This window comes from Kogia breviceps, chromosome 1 (assembly GCF_026419965.1).
Source record: "Kogia breviceps isolate mKogBre1 chromosome 1, mKogBre1 haplotype 1, whole genome shotgun sequence".
Lineage (NCBI taxonomy): Eukaryota > Metazoa > Chordata > Mammalia > Artiodactyla > Physeteridae > Kogia > Kogia breviceps.
Window position 1 is genome coordinate 193,120,005 of NC_081310.1, and position 23,640 is coordinate 193,143,644.

Sequence of the window (23,640 nt, forward strand, 5' to 3'; positions counted from 1 at the left end):
GAAATAGAATCCATCTTTTATGGCAAGGCAAGAAACATTTAAACACAAAAATTCTTCTCTGCCCTTTGGCCTCCCCTCTCCCCGCACTGTGCATTGTGTATCTGCATCATGCATTCACCAAACCTCCCCCATCAGCAGCAATACCTGCTCAACCATCAAGAGCAACATTCTCCCAGCATCAAGACAGCTCCTTAAAAGATAGCATTCCTTCTTGATCTTGTAAGGGATCACATGACCCACTGCAATGGCGCTTAGATCCGGACTACATAAATTGTCAATAATACGTCATTTAATGTACAGCGCTGTCTCAAAAAACTTACAGAAACTGTGTCTTGACTCAGAGCCTTCTGAGATGCTGTTCCCAGGTAATAAGCCTCAAATTTGGCTCGAATAAAAGTTTCCAATTCTTTCCTAGATCAACTGATTAAGTTTTCATTGACACCAGGGAGGCAGGCTGGAGCCTCCCAGCTCAGGCTCCAAGCCCACAGCTCACATTCACCCCCTGTCCTCTCTGGGCTACCCAGGGCTGGGGCATTCACGCTGCTAATTTGTGGCTCCCTTTTCCCAAGCGGTGGGGCTGCTGGGCCCAGCCCGGAGGGAAGAAGGCCGTGGGGAGACCAGGGATGCCTCCTGCCAATAACCAAAGGGAGCCTTAGGACGAGAGCGCTTTATTCTGAGTACCCTCAAAGGCCGGGCCTTGGACCGACCCGGGAGTGGGAGTTCCACAGGGACAGGGTCTGCCTCCATCCACAGGGAAGAACCTCCAGCAGTGGGAAGGGCTGTCCCAGTAAGTAGGGGGCTGCCTGTCCCCAGAGGCTGGCAGCCTAGGTGTCTGGGGCAGAGAGGAAAAGGGGGAGCTGCTGTCTTGTGGGGAGAGAGATTGCTCGGACCTTTCTGCTCAGAGGTACTCAAATCTCAGGGAGAATTTCCTGAGCCTTATGACTGTTGGTTTTTTTTTTTTTTTGCGGTTCGCGGGCCTCTCGCTGCTGTGGCCTCTCCCGCTGCGGAGCACAGGCTCCGGACGCGCAGGCCCAGCGGCCATGGCTCACGGGCCCAGCCGCTCCGCTGCATGTGGGATCCTCCCGGACCGGGGCACGAACCCACGTCCCCTGCATCGGCAGGTGGACTCTCAACCACTGCGCCACCAGGGAAGCCCCTTATGATTGGTTTTTAAGGGAACTTGTGAATTTTTAAAGGGCCAAAGTTTTGTGAAGGGCCCTTGGGTGAGGGAGCCCCGTCATTCCATTAACCGTGTGTCGGCATCCCCGTGTTGCAGCTGCAGAGCCCTTGGGGGGCGGGGGGCGTGGCAGGAGGGAGCAGAGTCCTCACGCTGTCAGGCATAGGGAGCTCGGGCCATTGTCCAGCCCACGTAAACTTCAGGTTCTGGTGTAAACGGTCTCTCACAGCATCCAGCCTCTCTCCAACTTTCCCCCAAACATCTGAGCGGTTTCAGAACCTAGGCTGGTGAAGCCGGAGGCAGCCTCAGCTTCCTGCAGAGAGCAAGCAGGCTGGTGAGGAAACGGCAGCGTTCCCGGGGCTGGCTTCCAGCGGGTCATTCCGGCGGTCTCCAGGCTGCCTGCGACTCAGTGCCCGGGGCCTCATCTGCCCACACCCCCCTTTCCAAGACCACTTGTTTGTTACCGCGAGTCTGAGAGCCCTGGGGAGAGCAGGAAGAAGCCCCAGGTCAGGGCACTTGACTCCTCTGTGTGAAACGTAAAAATCCTGAAGTCCACGCTGAACTACAAAACGCTCTTTCTTTTCCGGCAGAATGTCTGGGTGAAACCAAGTCGTTTCTGACGCCCCCACCCCCATCACGGGTGCTGAGAGGCTAGAGCCAAAGGCAGGGCCTAGCGCCACCAGGATCTGTGCACGTGGTGGATCTGGGGAAGACGCATGTTCGGTGGTCCAGGACAGAGCACACGGTGCCCACAGAGCGGGTAAGGACCCAAGAAGGGCCCGCGGTTCCCATTCTCCATGCGGGGAGGAAGCCCCCCTGGGCGGAGCAGAGCAGGCCCTTCTCCAGGCAGCAGCTGGGTGGGCAGGGTCTCCGGCCGGGCAAGGGCACCACGGCTGCTAAGAATCTGCAGGTATCTGGGTCCCAAGGTGCCTCGTGCTGCGGGGATAGTGATGTGCCCTGGGCCCTGGGCCCACCGTGGAGGCTACAGAACAGGGAATGACCAGCAGCAGCAGAAGCCAGGGTGCCCAGGCCCTGCTGGCTGGCTGTGGCCCCGACACACAGCGCTGTCCAGATCCAGCCCCTCGGTTGTCTCTGCCGCACAGGCCCGGGCTCCCCAGGGTCTGGGTTGGGGGGCAGCTGGGTGGGGAGGCAGGTACAGACCAGCAGAGCCTCCTGCGTTGATAGGCTGGGTCTACCGCTGGATGCTGGACCCTCACCTCAGGCCAGATGGGCCTCTGCCACCAGGTTGGTGCTACCAGCTTGGTGCCTCCACGGGTCACCGTGGCCTCCCAGAGGCACCCAGCTGCCCTCTCAGCCCCAGCCCAGACCAGGCCTCATTTCCCAGAGGCGGCCGTGGGCAAGGGGTCCTCCTTGCCTTCCTCCTCCACCGAGAACATAACGTCCCCACAGCTGCCCACCAGTGGTTCCGTCTCCTGCTCTGGGTAGTGGGGGGCATGGTCCACCTCCAGATCCTCCTCGAACTCGGGCCCTGCCGGCCCCACCGGGCCCTGGCCCTCAGGCACCTTGGCCTCCACGGTCCCCACAATCACGGTTTCGGCCTTCATGATGTAGATGTTCTCTGCAAGGCAAAAGGGTGGGGGAGGTGAGACAAGAGCTCCAGCTGGATGGAAGCAAGGAGGCAGAGGAGGGTCACAGTCCCAGCTCTGCCACTTCTGCTGTGTGGCCTCAGGCAGATGGCACAGCCTCTCTGATACACAGTAGGCCCCACCGACTTCACAGGTATACCGAGGCTCAAAGGAGATCAAACAGCTAGGAACTGTGTGCTGAGCGGTTAAGGACTGGCCCATGTATAGGAAGTGCTTGTGATTTTCTCGACACTTCTGCCGAGATGGGGTAGAAGAGAACAGGGTTAGGAGAGAAAGGAAGCCGTGGGGAGAACTTGGGGAATGACATTGACGCCAATAGCACCAGTGAACACCCGCAGAGTTTAGCCTGTGCCGGATGCTGTTCCAGATGCTTTTCACACATTAGCTCCCGAATCCTCTCATCTCTTCCACAAGGTAGATAGTCTATCGTGATCCCCATTTACAGGTAAAGAATCTGGAGCCCAGAGATGTTAAATGACCTGCCCAAGGTCACCAGGTAGTTAGAAGAAATCCCCAAAGAAACTCCACCCTGCCCAGCTGCCCTTTCAGTTCCTATTCACGTGCCTAAAGCAGAAACCTGGTGGTGGGGGGTGGGGGCGGGTGGGGGGGGCAGGGGGACAGCAACGTGTCCTGGTTTGCCTGAGACGCTCCTGCTGGTTTTAGTATTGAAGGTTTCACATCCCAGGAACCTCTGCAGTCCGGGCAAACCCAGACAGACTGTCACACCCTACAGAAACCTCAACCCTGTTAATAATCACCAACAGCCTGTGATCTGGACAGCTTTGCAGGGGCCGGTATATCTTGATGTTTATTGCTTATTGCTATGTGCCTGCCTAGCACATAGGGCCGCTTGTGTGGCTCGCGCGGCCCAGCCTGTTAGAGGCATATGATCCCCTGCGGTCTGCTGACCACCTGCTACTAGGGCTTTGGAGTCTCAGGGGAGCTAAGTAAGGTGCCCAAGAAGCTGGGAGGTGGGGAGCCTGGCCTTCACCCAGGTCAGCTAACTCCAAACACCGGCAGCCCAGCTTCTGATGGCCTTGAGCTCAGGGCAGGGTGCTAGCTCCCAACCGCTCAGCGCTGGAACCCTCTCTGGAGTCTGAATGGGGAAGCTCAAGAGGGAACTTGAGTGCTAGGGATCCCTGCCTCCCTGAGGAACCCAGTTACACCCCTCTGATTCAGGAGCCCCCCAGAGATTCTGGGGGCCCCCGCACGCTCAACCCCATTGCATAATGCCAGTTCTTCTGTTTTGGTCTTTGATACTTCCAGGAGAGAGAGAAGTGTTCAAAATAGCAGTGAAAACTAGAGGGAAAGCTACAAGCGTGAAACAAACTATGGGCTGGGAGCCCCCCCTACACCCCAAAAGCGAGAGCGTGGCCTCAAGCCACATACCCTCCATCAAGACCTGCAGGTCCTTTGTCCTGGGAACCTGACTGGAAGGGCTGGCCAAAGATGGGAGCCAGTGATGGTGAGGGAGAGGGGACCCCAGGAGGTGAGAGAGAACAGAGGAGGCCACACAGTGCTAGAGGAGATGAGACAGACAGACAGACATAGAGGAGTAGGGGTGTGGAAGAAGAGGGGTGAGTTTGTCCAGGGAGAAGCAGTCAAAGCTGGGGGCCAGGCTACGATCCCCTCACATTCCTTGGGTCCTGATTCCTCTAGCTCTGTCCCCTACCACAGGGCTGCCCACTCCCAAGTTGGGAGAGGAGGGTCTTCCAGAAGTTGCTTGGACCTCCTGCCCCACCCAGGGCTCCAGAATCCAAGGAAGTTGCTCTGGACGGGGAGGGCGATGAAGATGAGGGGAAGGGGCTCCCCCTGCCTGGTGCGCAGGGGTAGAGGGGTAAAGTACAACCAGAGTTTGGTCCCCTTGGGGACCGGACAAGGGGGTACCCCTCTAGGGAGGTGTCAGGAGAACAAAGGGCTCCCCATCTCTTGAATGTCCCAAGAGAATCTCCAACCTGCTTACCAGCCAGGCTTACAGGCCAGGCTGCCCACGCTCCAGCCCACCTGGGAGCCTGGTGCCTCCCTCCCCCCTCCCCTGCAAACACTCCCAGAACCCCAGCCTGCAGTTCCAGGCACTGCACACTCAGCATTGACTCAAATATTCAGATTAGGACTTCTTAAGGTCCTTTTTTTTTTTTTTGCGGTAAGCGGGCCTCTCACTGTTGCGGCCTCTCCCGACGCGCAGGCTCAACAGCCACGGCTCACGGGCCCAGCCGCTCCGCGGCATGTGGGATCTTCCCAGACCGGGGCACGAACCCGTGTCCCCTGCATTGGCAGGCAGACTCTCAACCACTGCGCCACCAGGGAAGCCCCAGATTAGGACTTCTTAGGAAACTTGCAGGAGATGCTTTCAGCGGTATTTCCCAAAATACATTCTTTTCCAGTAAAACTTGCAGAAAACTACAATTCCAAAAGTTTCAGTTTGGTGCTAAGGGTTCTGCCCTAAAGAGTTCTATCCGCCAATCCCTGCCACACAAATGTGTAAGACGATCACAAATGTCTCTTTGGAATTATCTCAGTGATGGTTAACCTTCCAAAGACAGAGATGGAGCCAATTAAGGCCCTGCCCCCGGGGGAGCTAACAGCCAAATGGATGTGGGTGGGGGTGGGGAAGGAGGCTGCAAACACACACTGCTGGGTGCTGAGGACACTAGGAGGGGAGGCACAGCACAGGGGCGTCTCCTAGACGGGAGAGTGGAGAGGGCAGGGAGAGCTTCCTGGAGGAGGAGGCAAATAAACAGGGTCCTCAGGACATCAAGAATTAACTAGATTCAAGGAGGTGGAGTTGGCTGTTTCAGGTGAGCAAGCAGCATCCCCAGAGCTCAGAAGTGAGAGAGGGCTCTGAAGATTAGGAAACTGACACTGAGTGGGAGAAGCAGACCTGTGGGGTGGGGAGGCCGGCAAGCCCGGTGGGGGAGGAGGCAGCTTAAAGGCCGAATAAGAAGCCTGGAATTCACCCTGCAGGTACCAGGGACTCCCTGGAGGGCTTCAAGCAGGGGTGTAATGTGGGCAGGTAACCATTTTGGTAGGAACGCTCTGGTTGTAGCAGGGTGGAGAGGAGGGGGAGAGAGGCAAGGAGGCCTTCAGGAACGGAAGGTTCGTCCTGGCTGGAGGGTGGCTGCGGTTCGGGTGCGCTGGCCTCCGGGTTCCACCGCAGGGTACTGATGCGGACAGACCCGGGGGTTTCGGAGCCTGCAGCTCTGCTGTCACTTAGTAGCTGTGTGACTGGGAAAATCACTTCTCTCCCCTGAACCGCTGTTTCCCCAATTGTAAAAAGGAGGGAAAGACCCCATCCTCAGAAGGCTGTGTGACAAGAGGTGACCGGCGTGCCATGCCCAAATGCGCCAGCCAAGCGGCAGCTCTTACTTCCCTGACGTCTCCCTCCATCCCCGTCAGGGGCCCTTCGCTGGGGGCTGGGCTGGCGGTTACTTTCCCTCTAATCAGAGCAGGCACCAGGCAGGGGGAGCCCCTCCCGCCAGGACAACTTCATGGACGTCATTTCACGCATGTTCACGATGGGCTCCGTGAAGTCAGAACTCCTGCTCTTCCTATTTTACAGAAATGTACACTGGGATGAAGAGGTGGACCAAGCTGCTCGATACCCCTGAGAATGGCTCAACTCCTTCACAAAAATTGTCTCCTACTCATGAGGGCCAGTGGAGGAACGCCTGCCTCTTCCTTGCTGGGCCTTCCGTCCTCAGGGTCTCTGGCTGGGGGCTCAGGGCCCATCTCCCCTGCCCCTGAGCACCCCGGGACCCCCCCAAACAGGCCGACTCACCAATCCTGTTGTTGGTGTGCTCCGTGGTCCCTCGGGGCTCGGGAAGGTCCATGGAGGTGGAGGGGCTGCTGGCTGGGTTGGCCTCCAGCAGCTGCAGGCTCTCCAGGTTGGGGCAGGTCTCCACAGCTGGGGGGCTCATTAACCCCTGCTCCTCGCTGCCCGGCTCTGCCACTGATACCCTCCTGATCAGCTGCAGTGGGCACAGGGGAAATGGTGCTGATGCGGGATGCCCCAACCTCCCCCAGTCTCTGAGCTGGGGAGCCCCTGTTTCTTCATCTCCATAGACCCCAGTGAGTCTCCCTCTCTGCTTTCAGGCCGGCATGCGCTACCCTGGGCTTCTCAGCCTCGATAGCCTGACATATCTGAGTGTGGGACCCTGTGAAGTCACGTTGTTTTTAACTTGTCCTAAATAATGATACTGTCAGCATTGCATACAATGCTTACCACGTGCGTGGCCCTTGACATGTGTTAATCCTTAACAACCACTCTCCAAGGTGGCTAATATCAGCACCCTCCCCATTTTACAGATCAGGAAACTGAGGCACAGAAGAGTCAAGTAGCTTGCTCAGGGTTAGCTGGTAAGTGTCCAGCCAGTGCTTGAACCCCACCCAGTATCTCGCTTTGGAATCCGTGCACATTAGCCCCAGTCTACAAGTCTGAGCTCCAGGCCCACCCCAACTCCCCTGCCCCCGGGACAGCAGCCTTTTATGATCACACTAATGTATTCTAAAAAGTTATGTCTCAGGAAAATATGGGTTTCGTTTCTCACTTTTCTGTAAGTGCAAGGAGAAGTGCTCTCGTAAAATGTTCTGATGTAAATACCATTTACCTTCAGCCTTCAAAAGGGAATGAGTTTGAGTAAGGCAGAAAGTACAGCTATATAATAATCCTGAGTGTTCTTTTTTTAAAATTTATTTATTCATTTTATTTTTGGCCGCATTGGGTCTTCGTTGCTGCGTGTGGCCTTTCTCTAGTTGCAGTGAGCGGCCTTTCTCTAGCTACCCTTCGTTGAAGTGCATGGGCTTCTCATTGTGGTGGCTTCTCTTGTGGCGGAGCACGGGCTCTAGGCCCGCGGGCTTCAGTAGTTGTGGCACATGGGCTCGGTAGTTGTGGCTCGCGGGCTCCAGAGCACAGGCTCAGTAGTGGCGCACGGGCTTAGTTGCTCCGCAGCATGTGGGATCTTCCCGGACCGGGGCTCGAACCCGTGTCCCCTGCCTCGGCAGGCGGACTCTCAACCACAGCGCCACCAGGGAAGCCCCCCTGAATATTCTTTTAAAATAATTTGAAGTCCAAAAGACGGCATTCTTGAACACGTTACTATTAATGCTTTGGCCCACGTGGCCAAAAGATATTTGATTATCTTACAAATCGTTAAATAACTTTTCATGAAATTTCTTGGCCTCATAACAGCAACCTGTCTGACCCAAGCATGTCTGAATGTGATCTCCCATGATTTGAACTTGAACTTGTATTGTGGTTCCATCTATTATGTTTAAAAATAAAGGATGGAAACCGTTCTCATGTACGAAAATCTCAGTTAAAAGAAAGTAACAGAAGAACTGATAAGTGGAAAAAAGAAAAGCGGGCGAACCATACACACCTGAGACCCAGGCCATATGGTGTGCTTTTTCCTGCCCCACCCCCTCAGCTGCAGAGGGCAGTGCCCCTGGGCACTCTCCCCCGCACTGGTCCCTGCGCTGCCCCGGGAGGCTGGGCACAGAGCAGGGCGCCAGGACAAGCCCAATGAGGGCCTGGTGTACGCGCCGCATCTTGGGTGGTTGCAGCATCAGCAGTAACGTGTGCAAAGCCCCCAGCCCAGCACCTGCACACGGCGAGCACTTCATAAAAGGCAGGTGAAAATGCTCTTGCTAGGAGGCAGTTCAGGGTAACAGTTCAGAGCACCAGCTTTGGAGTCACACAAACCAGGCCTCAAATCCTAGCTGATCTATCTTCCAGCCGTGGAACCACCTTTCCTGTCTGGGCCCCTGTTTCCTCTTCTATACAGTGGGACAACAGTACCAAGCTCTGTGTTTTGTAAGGACTACCCAGAATAACTTCAAGAAAGCACAAAGCCAGGTGCCTCGTTCACCGTAAGTGCTCCATATGAGAAAGCTCAAGTTTCAGAAGTTTGTGCTGCTGACATGACATCCCAGCTTTGAGGACGAGACTCACGGAGGAGCGATGGAGAAAGAGGGGAATGAACACGGCCTTCCCTCTGACCACACCTGGCACCCACAGGGCCAAAACCAAATCCACTGTCTGGCAGGCCCTTCTGGAAGTCCCCAGCAGGATGAGCCAGGAGCCAAGGCTGCTGTCTGGGGTGGGGCTCCGCACCCTCGGCCAGGGCCTGGCTCAGGCCCCACTGTGCTCAGCGCTCCCTGTGTGAGGCAGACCCGGCCTGAACTTGCAGGGGAACCTGCACCTGGGCCCTGGGAGGGCCGGGATCCACGCAGCTGCTCTCAGAACCAGCAGATCTGCTAGGAAAGGGGTCAAGAGTTAGGGGCACAGAGCTGGGGTGGAGGCAAGGGAGGGGCTACTTACTGTCAGGTTCCTCCCGGGCCTGGAATCTGCAAAGAGTAAGAGCAGTGACTTCACCAAGGCGGGTCTGGCAGCTGCCTGGCCCTGCCCCCCCCCCCACCTGTGGGCAAATGCCCCCTCCACTGCCCCCAGGGTGGCAGCCGGTGCGTCGGTCAGACCCGGAGAGCTGTGGACGGGTTTCAGGCCCAGGGCACAGGGGCTCACTTCCCAGCGGCAGCCAGAGAACGGGGGAGTCACCTCTCTTCCAGCCACCAAGCCCTTCAGCAAACCGGACCCCTCCACAGCCCTCCCACTCCCACACACGCACAGGAGTGGTTCAGGACAAGCGCACACCCCAGCTGGAGCCAAAGACACCTGTGCTGGGTCAGAAGTTGGTCTGTGGCTGCTGCTACCGCCTGGTGGCCTCCAGGGACCGGGGAGGCCAGAACGCCCCCCGGAGCACCGTGTGAAACTCACGCGGAGGGACCCCTAGGTGATAGAGAGCAGGTGACAGGTCCTGAGGACCTTTCCTTAGACCTGCATCGGACGTGCCTAAAGCCAGTGGACCCCGGAGCCCCTTTGGCTCAGGCCAGCGTGAGTTTGGTTTTCTATCACGTGTGCCTGAAACAGCCCACGTGACCGGTCTCACCAGTCACCCCACTCCCTGCAATCCCACCCTCCGGTGGGCTCAGGATGCAATGATCCTTAGGGCACAACCTTTTTCTTCTCATCCCAAACCCCACCCTCCTCTCCAACTTTCCTCTCGTATTAAACTGGGCTCCGGGTCATGGCCAAGTAAATGTTGACCTTTAATCACGGCCCAGTGGCCACCTGGGAAAGCCGGAGATGGTACCAGGCACCTGTCTAAGCCAGGGCGAGTCAACTCCCAGGAGCTGACCGTCCGCTGGGGGCACACGGCCTCTTACGACTCCCGAAGAGGTCACCTACAGAGACTTGGCTTTTGTTGCTATTCGGTGTGTACACCTAACCAGAGAAACCTCGTGAAAAGAGGCCAGCGTGCCAGCTAAGCCACCTCTGGAAGACCGTCCGACCTCAGCCCCTCTAGAGAATGGGCATCCCGAATCCTAGCAGAAACGCTCACTGGAGGCCGACTGACCACGATCATACAAGACGGGCAGTTTGAACCTGCTGTGTGGACACCAGGTCAGTCTGGGGGACACGCTTCCATGTCCCTTTTCAATGACCATCGGCAGGTAAAGTGTCTAAAGGGGAAATGGATCCGAACAATGGTCGAAAGAAGCACATGTGTAAAATGGCACAATTCTTGACCCTTGATTTAACAAATCTGGTAGGTGCTGTTGCCAGCGGAGTGGCCACCTTGAGAGGCCGTGGCCCCCGCCACGAGGCAGCCACCGTCCATTGCCCGAGCCAGCACTTCGGAAACACTGTCTGGCCTGAGGCACATTCTTTTCAATGATGTCAGTGAAGCCAAATCTTCGTCCTTTGAGAGTGATTTTGACTTTTGCAAACAGGCAGCCGTCATTTTTTTTGGGGGAAAGGGTGTGACAAAGTAACAAGACAAAAGAAATTAAAATGATAAAACGCAGTCTTGGGGGACGTGGGTAAACAGGAACCCAGCTGCTCATGCCCTGTGAGCTGGTTTCCTCTTTCTCAAGAGCCATCGGGCAATAAAAACTTCACACACTTCGACCCAGTAATCCCTCTTCGGGGACACATCCTCAGGAAATAAGCCGAAGGAAAGCGGCCAGCCTGTGCACAGCGGTGCAGTTTATAATAACCAAGAAATGGAAAACAAGACAGGTGCCAAACAACAAAGCAGCTTAGCAGTCCTTCATCGCAGGGCTCCCTAGCAGTGAAACCCCAGCACAACATCTTTCACCTTTCCCAGCCTTTAGTTCTCTCATTTGGAAAAGGGGACAGGTCATGCCCACTTCGGAGGGTTTCTATGAAGATTAAATGAGATCTCAAAAGTGAAGGTGCCCAGGGATTCATCACGTTGAGAGCATAAACCCTTGATATGTTGTGATGAAAATAACACTGAACCCGTATGGTCTTCCTCGCCCAAACCCACAACTCCAATCTAATCAGGAGAAAAACACTAGACAAACTCTAAACAGAGAGCCATCCTACAACTTAACCGACAAGCGAGCTGTAGGATGCAACTTAACTCCTCAAAACTGCCAAGGTCAGCAAAAACAAGGAAAGCCAGAAACTGTCACAGGCCAGATGAGCCTAAGACATGACGACTAAATGTCATGTGGTGTACCGGGTGGGATCCTGGAGCAATGAAAGGACATTAGGCAAAACTGAGTAGATCTGAACAGAGTATGGACTTTAGTTAATAACAATAGTAATGTATCAGTATTGGTTCGTTTATTGCGCAACACTTTGGGCTCTAATGTAAGATGCTCATAATAGAGGAGACTGGGTGTGGGCTGCACGGAAACTCTCTGTACTGACTTCTCACATTTTCTGTAAGTCTAAAACTTCCCTAAAAAATGAAGTCCATTTAGAATTTTTTAATTAAAACGTTTAAAAGGGAAGGTGACCAGGATGCCGCCTAGCACACAGGGGCCCCAGAATACTCCAGTGGCTTGGCAACTCCATCACACCGAAAAGAAAATCAGCATTCAATACCGACTCTCGGAAACAAGCAGAAAATAACATCGAGGTGAAAAGGCAGAATCCAGAAGGCACCAACATCGGCCTACAGGTGCGTTACAACTCTCATGTGTACTTTGATAGAGACCTAGAACAAATGGCGCCAAGTACAGAGGTCAGGTTTCATAAGTGCTTTTCCCCTAAAATGTTGCTTCAGTCCACTGTCTTCACTTATTGGTATCCTTGCTTTTTGGAATAAGAACAATTTTCCCATAAAATATGTCCAGCATCCCAGGACACAAGTCCAGGGACACACGCACTGGGCATCAGTGGACCCCTCCTCCCTTGGGGAGAAGTGCCTGGTTTCCCAGGGCTTCTCTGAGGGCCGCTCAAGCCAAGCACGTGGGTTCTGACACCCAAGTTATCCACCCCTTCCATTCCCATCGCTCCCCCCTTTCAGTCCCATCCCCTCTCTGACCTGGGGTCCCGGCTGCTGTGGAAAGCAGAACAGACCCGAGGAAGGCGTTTGGTAACAAGCACCCCTAGATTCAAATCCAGGACAGGGCAGGGAATTACAAGCTAAGCTGGGAATATCGTAGAATAAAGCAGTGCTCCAGTGAATTCCCTGGCGGTCCAGTGGTTAGGACTCGGCACTCTCAATGCTGAGGGCCAGGGTTCGATCCCTGGTTGTAGAACTAAGATCCCACAACTCTCCCATCTCGGCCAAAAAAGGAAAAAAGAAGAAGAAAGAAAAGAAGGGAGGAAGGAAGGAAGGGAAAGAAAGGAAGGAAGGAAGGAAGGAAGAAGAAAGAAAGAAAGAGAAAGAAAGAAAGGAAGGAAGAAAAAGAAAGAGAAAGAAAGAAAGGAAGGAAGGAAGAAGGGAGGGAGGGAAGGAGGGAGGAAGGAAGGAAAGAAAGAAAGAGAAAGAAAGAAAGGAAAAAGAAAAAACAAGTGCTTCAAACACAGAAGGATGGGGCCAAAAGGACACAACAGGCAGCTTGAAGGGGCCCCCACTGGCCTAACCTGGGAAAATTTGAGCATCAAATTAAGTAATGATGGCAGTACAGTAAGAGAGGAATCCATGAGTCCAGACAGATATATATACAGAGATGGAGCAAATTAAGTAATGATGGCAGTACAGTAAGAGAGGAATCCATGAGTCCAGACAGATATACATACAGAGATGGAGCAAAGTTGATGAGGCGCCACTTACCCACAGAGCCTCAGAGTACTTAGCAATAACCACGGAGGACAGAGGACTTCGAGGTGGAGAAGCCTGGCAGACACCACCCTAATCCAGGGCTCACGGCGGACACGGCGGGAAGGGACACGGGGAAACCCGGTGGGGTGGATGACTGACTCCTGGGATCCTCCCGCCAAAGACGCACCACCTGAATCCAAGCGTGAGGCAACGTCAGGCAAACCCAAGGTGAGCGCCAGCCACAGAATCACTGGTGGAATCTTCCAAAGTGGCAAGGTCATGACCGGGAGGGAGATCCAGACTGGAGGGGACACGAGACACGGCCACCGAATGCAGTACGAGGCTCTGAACTGCATTCTTTTGCTCTGTACAACATTATTTGGATCAATGAAGAAACCTGACTGGGGTCTGAGAATTAGTTGGTGGTGATGCATCAAAGTGAATTCTCTGATTTTGATGGTTTTACTACAGTCGTGTGAAATACACACTCAGGTACTCAGGGATGATACGGCATTAGGTCAGTAACTTACTCTCAAACGGTTCAAAAGAAATAAGTTCTCTGCACCATCCTTGAGACTTTTCTGTATGTCTGAAATTGTTTCAAAACAAACAAAAATTTTTTCCAACTTAAACCTGCCTGAAGTAACAGATAAAGTGATGACTATAGGGTCCTTTAAAATAAAGGGTTAAAAGAATTTCAATCAGTGTTTCTCAACCAGGAGTGACATTCCCCTCCAGGGGAAATATGGCCATATCTGGAGACATTTCTGGCTGTCACAGATGGGAGGAGCTACTAGTATCCGGGGTGTCTAGAGACCAGGGAACTAACTGCCTGACATCCTGTAATGCACAGGACAACTCGCTTGGCAAAGAATGATCCCATGCAGATGTCAACAGTGCCAAGGGTGAGACCCTTTATGCAAAAATCTCACCACCACCACCAACAAAATCCTGGTTGGTTCCTTCATCTTCCTGTGCCTCAGCTTTCTCATCTGTGAAATGGGTTTAACAGTGGGCGCCTCACAAGGAGTAAAATGAGAACACGTGTGTGCCTGCCACCAAGTCAAATCCATTCAGAGGTGGGGGTGAGCATCAAAGGGGCATCTGCCCAGATGGCTGATGCGTGGCTTACTGCACCAGGGGCTCCCCCAGCCCTGGAGCTCCGGGACCGGGAGGGCTGGGGTAACCATTTCCATCCCGCTCACCTTTAGTCATTTGAGCAACTGATGCTGGTCTGAAAGCTCGGGAGGGCAGTTTCTGTACCCAGCCCAGGGCCAATAGGAAGTGTCCCACGGAGACATGAAGGAGCCCACGAGTGAATAAAGGCTCCTGCACCCCTCCAGCCCCCACTGCATCCACCCCGCTCAGCCCATACGCATCCTGCCCCCTGCGGCACCTCCTTCTCTTTCGGGCCTGGGAACCAGACCCCCAGGGACCCACCGGAAGCCAGCGGGCCAGAAACGGCCCCAGAGTAGCCAACACTGAGCCCCAGGCTTGGTTCCTGGTAGGGCTGGTTTCTTAAGGGAAGCTGCTTTCTGTCTTTCTTGCTCTCTCTCTGTCTTGTGTGTGTGTGTGTGTGTGTGTGTGTGTGTGTGTGTGTGTGTGTGTGAGACAAAACTGCTATCATGGAGGTTTGAAGAAAAAAAATAAACTGACAGCAATGGAAACTCTAATATTAGAAAAATGTCAAGAAAGCAAACGCAGGTTTCAGTGAAACACTGAGCCTGACAGCTCACGGAAAAAAGCTTGAAATCGTCAAAACACAAAAACCCCCCTTGCGAAGGGAAGGCAACACCTGCTTGTGAAACTCATCAAATCCAAAACACGCCTCACCGGACTGTGTTCAGGCGCCCAAGTCAGAAACCGTGCTACAGCAAGGCTCTCCACGGGGCCTGGGGACCTGGGGGGCACGGTCTGAGTTGACCGCTGGGCTCCAGGGTGGGCCCTGGGTGGTAGACAACCTGGTGGGGGGGGAGGAAGGAAGGGGGGGGCAGGAGTGAACCCTCTACAAACAAGACCGGCCGTCTCCAGGACCAGCGTCTGAGTCTGGTGTGGCCCCTACAGGTGGTGTGGCCCCGGGTCTTGTCTCTTCTCTACAGAATGAAGAGCATTCTGGGGCTCCTCAGTCAGTGAGCCCCTTTGCGGGAGCCTTGAAACCAGAAAGGGAAGTTCAGACCATTTGTGTCCACTCCTTCCCCTGTGGTCAGGGCCTGTACACAGTAGGTGCTCAATCAATGCTTGTGACATGCTGAGGAGGATGTTGACCTGCCTCGAAAGAGGCTGCCCAGAGGAGAGGAGACACTTGGCACAAGATGGCTGGGGTCCCCTCCCCCGAGATGAGAGCTGAAAGAGTCTGCTGCCTGGATGGGTGGAGCATGGAAGGCTGCCTGGAAGAGGTGGCTTGGAGGCTGGCCAGGGATCAGAGAGAGGGGTTCAGAAAAACATAGAACTCAGGAAGGCCTGGGACTCCTGCTGAGTAAAAAGGCCTCAGACACAGGGCGGGGGCATCAGCAAACAGCAGCCGCTATGTGCTGAGCTCTGACTACATGCAGGTGCCCCGCTCAGCACTTAACAGGCCCATCGCGATGGATCCACAGCCCGCCCTCTGAATTTGGCCCCGCTGTCCCCATTTTACAGATGAAGAAACTGAGACGCAGAGGAATTAAGTAACTCACCCAAGATCATGTAGCTCATAAGGCGCAGAATCAGGCTAGCCCTGTCAGCCTACACCCACCCCCACCCCGACCCCTATGCCCTCAGCTGCCAGCAGGAGGGAGGGGGTGAGGGGAGGAAGGGAGGAATGGGGAGGGGAAAATAATAGGGAGGCTGGGAAAGGGCGACAGAGAGAAGAGAGGAAGGGAAGGCCTCTCCTGAGGGCACAATAAAGGCAAGAATGGAGGATAAGGTGGACTTTTGAAATCTCATGCCCGCACTCCATCCGACGCCGAACAGGGCATGTCACAGAGTTTCCACCCACATTATATTCCCATCACAGATGAGATTGCACAGAAAGGAGGAGCAGCTTGTGGGAACCCCTACAGAGGGAGCCCCGAGGGAGATCCAAACCCACGGTCCAGAGCTGCTGTGTAGCTGCACGTAGACCCTTTGGACCTCTGGACACTCACCCACAGGCTCCAGCTTGGGCTGGAAGGTCTGGACTGGGTAGCACAGGTGGAGCTCTGAAACGACAACGGGAGGAAGGCTTGGAATGCCAGCCTCAGACAGCCTCAGCGGGCAGGGTGGGGGAGGGACCCAGGCCAGGCTAGGACAGAGCACCCTGCCCTCCCAAGGCCCCAAGGACACAGGCACTCACTTTGCGCCGTCCACTTCCTGCAGCCCCTGCGGTGGCACAGGAGAAGGGAGCCAAAGCTGACGACCACCACCAGTGTCAAGATCACCCAGAAGAGCACGGGTCCTGGAACACAGAGGCGTCCTGCACTCTCGCCTGCCCTGGCACTGGTGGCCCCCGAAGTCTGCATCACGGCGGTGAGCCGGGGCCCTATAGCAACCACACAGGACAGCCCTCGCCCCAGACTACTTCCTCCTGGACACAGACTCTACTGTGGCTGACAGGACCTGGTGCTTTGCCAAAAGCCAGGACAGAAACCCAGATCCTGTCTGTATCTATCTGGTCCAGCGTTTACCCACCTGTCCTTCCTCACCTGGCTCTAGGAAGCACGTTAGGCCAGGCCAGGGGGACTCCAGAGCCCACGCTCTTAACCACTATCTGGATATATTTCTTTACCACTTAATACTTAACTTGCTTTGCTACTTTTGAAAATCAATATAGAGTTATTATTCTTTAAAGCCCATTTTTAGGTGTTAAAAAAGTAGCATGTGCCAGATAAGTGCTTCTCAAACATTCCTGTGCATATGAATCTCCGGGGGACCATGTTGAAATGCAGATTCTGATTCAGTAGCCTGGGGTGGGTCTGGTGTTTTGCTTTTCTAACAAGTTGCTGATGGTGCCAAGTCCAGGACCTCTTTGAGCGCCACTGGCCTGAGAGCTACTGCCACCTAGTGTCTAAGAGTAGAACTGCAAGTCCTAAAACGCACGGCACTTCGAGCGACCGTCTAAGGGGAGCCGGTAAGGCTCACGTGTACTGTACACTGCTTACTACCCTGCACGGTATAGGCTGTTACAACGTTACAGGTGAGAAAACTGAAGCTCAGAAGAAGTAAGAAACTAGTCAAGTCATGAAATCAGTCACCAAATATTTTCTGAGCAGCAATTATGGGCCATGCGGGTGAAGCTGTGAATAAAATCCCTGCTCAGAAGAATTAAGGAATCGTCTCTAGCGAGTGACAGAGCCACAGACCCAGATCAGGAAACCGGACACCTGGGTTCAGCCTTGGTTCCCCCCCCCCGCCCCCAACCAAGTGGATGCTGTCGCCTGGTGAGAACCCTCCCTCCTTGTGGTCCCCAGGGAGGAAGGCCCTGCTTCATGGGGGTGGTCATTACCTGAAACCAGAGTGGGCTTCCCTGTGGAGGAGAAGGAGATAGGAGTGCTGGTTGAGATAGAGGCGCGTCCCCGCACGTGGGTAACGTCCCCTCCATGCTCCTTACCAGTCAGGGAGTCGGCCAGGGAGATCGGGGAGGGGGTGGGGCTGCGGGGAGAGAGGCCAGAAGTAAGAAGGACAGTCAAGATGGAAAAGGAGGCCTGAGACCCCTGTTCCCCTGCCTACAGCCTCTGCCAGGCACTTTGAGGGCAGGGCCTGGGTTTCTAGGCCTTCGGGGCTTCCATGGTGCCAACACAGACCTAGGCTCACATTCTCCAAAACGACTTGTGGGCTTGGCCCAGAGATCTAGCCCAAGCCCCACTTCCGCTCCCAGCCGGCTGTCCCCCGGGCATCCCCTGGGTATGAAGGGCAAATGGAGAGCGGGGGCCAAGGAGTCACCTGGCAAGCACCCTGCTGTCCTCTGCGTTGGCGCTGCAGTTAGAGTGCGTTCCCGGGGGAGGTGGCGCATGGGTGGTGTCCCTCTCAGCCACACCTGCAGGTTAGAATTGGGGCCAAGGATGGTTAACAAAGGGGAAAGGGGGGAGGGAGGGGGTAAACTGGGAATTTGGGATGAACAGATACACACTACTATATATAAAATAGATAAACAACCAGGACCTACTGTATAGCATGGAGCTGTATTCAATATCTTGTAAATGAACTATACTTCAATTTTTAAAATTCAGTTAAAAAAAAAAAAGGAATCAGTGCCAAGGAGCCCTACCCATCCGGACTAGTGACTTCCAGGGAGGTAGCACTGCAGGGTGGGAAGGACACTGCAGCCGGGCAGACCCAGGTCTTAGGTCTTTGTCCTGGCTCTGTCTCCTTGCTTCCTCTCTCCCTCCCTCCTCGCTTCCCTCCACGTAAGGACCCTTTATTCAGCACCTACTATGTACTGGGGACTGTGCTGAGAGCTGGGACAGAGCAGTGAGCAAAACAGACAAGATCCCCACCCCTGGGGGCCCACCGGCTGGTGGGGCTCACAGACTCAGGTGTCCCACAAAGGCAGGTAGGGTCCCTGTAATGGGAGACTTGACCTCACCTGACCAGGGAGGCTTCCCCGAGGAAGGGGTTGCTGGGATGTGAGTAGGGGTGGGGATTTCTAAGCAGAGGAAATGGAAGGGAGGAGATGGCTCACAGCAGCATCCTTCATAGGAGTCAAAGAAGTGGAAACCACCCAAACGCCCATCCGCTGGAAACAGATGAACAAAACGTAGTAGACGTGTACACTAGAATATGGTTTGGCAATAAAAGGAATGAAGTCCTAATACAGCTACAGCATGGATGAACCTCGAAAGTGCTGTGCTCAGTGAAAGAAGCCAGACACAGAAGAATGCATGGTATGGAAATGTCCCCAAAACACGAATCTAGAGGAACAGGAAGTACATTAGTGGCTGTCCCGGCTGGGGGTGGGGGTGAGACTGACCGACCCATGCCCTCCAAGGGTTAGGGTTAGTCAACTAACTAACCTACAAGGTTTCTTAGAAGGTGGTGACAGTTTCACAACTTGGTAAATTTCTTTAAAATTACTGAACTGTACACTTAAAACTAGTAGATATTATGGTATGTCAATTAGACAGCAATAAAGCTGTTTTATTTTTTTTTTTATTTTTTATTTTTTTGCGGTATGTGGGCCTCTCACCAAGGCGCAGGCGGCATGTGGGATCTTCCAGGAAGGGGCCAAGAACCCGCGTCCGCTGCATCGGCAGGCGGATTCTTAACCACTGCGCCACCAGGGAAGCCCCAATAAAGCTGTTTTAAACGCTGGGTCTTTCTCCCCAAAGCGACGGTTTTAATTAGCAACAGGACGGGGTCGGTGCGGTAGATTGCATGGCAGTCTCACCTCTAAATCCTGCCCCACATCCACACCCTTTGCCAGGTGACTCTGCAGCTCCTTCAGGTCAAGGCAGGTGTCTGTGCGTCCCCCACCCCTTTGGTGTCTGAACTTGGCCGTGTGACTTGTCTGGTCAGTGGAACAGGAGAGAAGCGACGGCTGGGCCTCAAGAGGCGTCTGACCTCCACCACCCCCTTTCTGCACTCCCCCCGTTGCCATAAGTAGACCACGTCAGCGGGGTGGGCGGCCAGCCCCCACTGGTCCCAGAAGTACATGCAGAGCAAACCCAAACCAAACCTTCAAGCCCCGGCAAGACCGCAGAGCGGCCCTGCTGACCCGCGGAGGAGTGAGAGATGAATGCTGCAATATCGAGGTTTTTGTAACACACCATTCCTGTGGCTCTAATTGGTTGAGACAATCAGATTTGTGTTTCAAAAGATTAAAGTGGAAAAGCTGCTCCTTGGGGGACTTCCCTGGTGGTCCAGTGGGTCAGACCCTGCGGTCCCAGTGCAGGGGCCCGGGTTTGATCCCTGGTCGGGGAGCTAGATCCTGCATGCTGCAACTAAGAGTTCGCATGCCGCAACTAAAGATCCCACGTGCCGCAACAAAGATCCCACATGCTGCAACTAAGACCTGGAGCAGGCTAAGTAAATAAATATTTCAAAAAAAAAGAAAGACAGCTACTCCTCATCTCCAGCCAACCGTGATCATGCGGGAAGGTGGCCTGGTGACTCCAGACTTCCTGGTTTTATTTAAGAGAGATCTCATTAAATAAATGTAAACGAATAAATAAATGTAAACATCTTCTGGTATGTAAATGTAGCCTCAATTTTTAAAGTTCTTTTCTTCTGAAATCAATTTTATTGAGGCATGATTTACAGAGAAGGAAATGTCCCCTAAGTGCACGGTTTGATGAGTTTTGAGGAATGTATACATTCAGCAGTCAGCCCTCCATATCTGCGGGTCACGTCCGAGGATTCCACACCTGAGGATTCCACCAGCTGCAGACGGACTGACCGCACGGATGCAGGACGTGCAGAGATGGAGGGCCCACTGTACCTCTGCCATGTTACGTAAGGGACTTGAGCTTCCTCAGATTTGGGTATCGCCCGCAGATACTGAGGGATGACTGTACCTTCATGTAACTGTAACTCCACTCAAGATCTAGAACATTCCCACCCGCCCCCCAGTAAGTTCCCTTGTCCTTTTGCAATCAATCCTCCCCCACACCCAGGCAGCCACGGATCTGCTTTATGTCACTGCAGATGAGTTTGCCTCCAGAACTTCATTAGACAGAATTGTGCAGTGTGTACGCTTTGGTGTCTGGCTTCTTCGGCTCAGCATAATGTTTCTGAGATTCATTCACGTTGCTTGTCTCAGTAATTCATTCCTTTTTATTGCTGAGTAGCTGTTCCATCATAGAGATGCACCTCCATCTATTTAGCCGGTGACCAGCTGAGGGACATTTTGGTTGTCTCCAGTCTGAAGCTATTATAAACAAGGCAGCTATGAGTATGCTTGTACAAGTCTCTGTGAGAACGTGTAATTTCATTTCACTTGAGTACCTAGGAGCAGGAAGGCTGTGTCACTGTGCTGACCAGACAGAATGTCTCTGAGGACCAGTTCAAGCATGGTCATCTCTGATCTGACCCGGCCACCTCTTTTTACAAGTGGAGAGAACCACAGAGCCGGAGCTAGAGTCAGAAATCAGGGGCCCTGAGTCCCAGCCCAGAGCACTTTCCATTGGACCAGACTGCCTCCTGCCTGGGGCCTGAGCACTTTCTTACAACCTTATGATTAACTGCTTTTCTAGGGCAGAAAAAAAAAATGGCCCACATTTGAATTAGGTCCAGCCCAGCTACTAAGCCTCTCTGTCCTCATGTTCCTGGAGGGGGCACCCCTTCCCTTATGTGGTACAAAACAAACGTCCCACCCACACACGCCTCCCTTCTAAAAGCTCTCATGATACCTCTCAGATTTTTCCTGAAACACTCCGAAGAGAAAGTGAGGCTAGGATTAATTTTCTTCTTGCATTGGTAGGGTCCTGAGGAACCGTCTGATTTTGGGGGTCTCCAAATACATGCTATGTCTTTCCACGTGGTCACCAGACAATTACCTAAATTAGTTGAAGCCCGGAGGCCTTGGGCTATGAGGAAGATAACACAGTTCGTTATGCTACTTTCTACTTGTATTTGAGATGTCGTGGGGATTCCGTGAGAGTTGGCTTCGAGAGGATTGGAGGAGCTCTTGCGCTCAAGAACACTCACTGTGGCTACACCCAGTTAGCACCCTCTGGCCTCCCTCTAAGGCAGCCTCGGTCTGAGCTGCCACTGGAACACCCGCGACAGGAAGCGACAACAGAACTGCTGCCCTTACTCTAAGCGGAGAAGGTGGGCCCGGCGCTCCTGGGTGCCTCTCATCCGTTCTCTGTACGTACCATACCTCACCCTCTTTTCTCCCTGGGTTACTGACCCTCCCCTTTTCTTCCTCCTTTGGATCTGAAGGTGAGAAGAAGTCATGGTTTAGCCCATACTTTGTCTGCCCGTGTTCTCTGGAGAGGGCCCACTGGAAGAGGGGGAAGAAGAAACTGCCCGCTCGTACTCTCAATTTAGAAACTAAAAAACATATACCAGACTTAAATATTTCTCTTTAAATTGACACACCTGACCCTTGGGTCATTTGAAGGAGAATGGTCTTAACATCAAGGTCAAATGGAATCCTTTTTTGGTACAACCAGAAATTGCTTCAATCAGTTGAAATTTTCACCTCTTTTTTTTTTTTTTTTTTTGCGATACGCGGGCCTCTCACTGTTGTGGCCTCTCCCGTTGCGGAGCACAGGCTCCGGACGCGCAGGCTCAGCTGCCATGGCTCACGGGCACAGCCGCTCCACGGCATGTGGGATCTTCCCAGACCGGGGCACGAACCCGCGTCCCCTGCATCGGCGGGTGGACTCTCAACCACTGCGCCACCAGGGAAGCCCTCATCTTCATATTTGAACTGTACATTTCTTGTCAGCTTTTTATTTTCCCTAGAGTTTTCAGTCACCTTTCTTTTCCTTGTTGTTAAAAGAATAATGTGCCTTTACCATACCCTCAAGTTTTTCAATTCTACTACTCATGAAATTGACTGTAATTCTACCTTTTATTCCTACAGACAATTCCCTGGAGCCCTTCATTTTCTTGCTCTGATGGGGCTCAACCAGATGTTGTAATGTCTTTAGCACAGCTGTCATTCTGGGCCTTCCCTTCTTTGCTCTCCTGGGATACAACCACTGTTTTCTAGATTTCGTGGCTTTTTCTTTTTTCTTTTTTGCCCCTCATTTAACAGAATTACATCTTCAAGTAACTTTCTAAGAAAGGATACATGGGGGAAAAGCAGAATTTCTGCCCTGTTATGTCTGAAAATGTTTTTATTCTGCCTTCAAACGTAATTGTATTTTAGCTAAGTAAAAAATTCTCTGTTCAACTAAGAAGGAGCTGGTGTGGTCCAGTAGAGAGCACTTGGCTATGACTCAGGATCTCTGTGTTCAAGCTCTAGTTCTGGCACTATGTATGGTTCTCTCCACGTGTAAAATGATGTGGTTGGATCAGATCACAGGTGGCCAGCTTTGCTCTAGCCCTCAAAGACATTCTGTGTGGCCAGCACAGTGACCCAGTCATCCATCTCCTAGGTATTTAACCATGAAATGAAAATACGTGTCCATACAAAGACCTGTACAAGAACAGTTGTAGCTGCTTTACTCAGTTGTAGCTGCTATTATTCATAATAGCCCTAAACTGGAAACAAGCCAGATGTCCATCAACTGGTGAATGGATAAATAAATGGTGGTGCATCTATTATGTCTACATGTGAGTAATTTTCATTCATTCTGCTTTGCTCCTGGCAGGTCATTTCAATCTGAAGTCTCACTTTTCAGGTCAGGTACACAGGGAAAGCTGGGGCACCGCTGTGGGAGCACACAGTAACTGTGTCGAGAAATGGTGTGCAGAAGACCCGAGGCTGGGAGCGGGGCAGGGTGGGAGGGTGGGACCACAGAGGAAATTATGGCACTTTTGCTGACACGAGGCCTGAAGCAGGGAAGGTGGTCGCCAGACCTAGCCTGGGCCTGTGGTTGCCAAGGGACTGTCTACTCTGGAAGCATGACTGGGGCAGGACACCACCAGATGTCCCCACCCACAGGCCCTGCAGACAGACTCTGCAGCAGGAGCAGGAAAAAACAAATATAGCCAAGAGAAGCCTCCTTTCTCCTGCAATGGTCCTCCAGTGCAAAGCGTAGCATCACACTCAACGAGGAGAAATCTTCCAAGAGTCTAATCCTTTAGGGCACAGCAGGTACTCAAGGGTGAATTGGGACCTGAGAGGCAACAGACTGGTAACCAGGGCACTTTCTAAAAGCCATTTCTTGCCCTTTACTCTCTTGCTGTTCCTTCTTCTCTGCCTTCT

The 23,640-nt window shown here is 53.3% G+C and overlaps 1 protein-coding gene across 1 annotated transcript in view; it reads right to left on the minus strand.

Annotated features, from left to right (window-relative positions):
- Positions 1-23,640, minus strand: part of TNFRSF8 (TNF receptor superfamily member 8) — a 67,021-nt gene continuing 43,381 nt past the window's right edge. Inside the window, exons 9-15 of the mRNA XM_059064658.2 lie at positions 17,763-17,856; positions 17,326-17,471; positions 16,177-16,278; positions 15,989-16,042; positions 9,104-9,129; positions 6,563-6,752; positions 1-2,756 (exon numbers count right to left, since the gene is read on the minus strand). Coding sequence (XP_058920641.2) covers positions 2,512-2,756; positions 6,563-6,752; positions 9,104-9,129; positions 15,989-16,042; positions 16,177-16,278; positions 17,326-17,471; positions 17,763-17,856 — 857 coding nt within the window. The 3' untranslated portion in view covers positions 1-2,511. The remainder of the gene's footprint in view (positions 2,757-6,562; positions 6,753-9,103; positions 9,130-15,988; positions 16,043-16,176; positions 16,279-17,325; positions 17,472-17,762; positions 17,857-23,640) is intronic.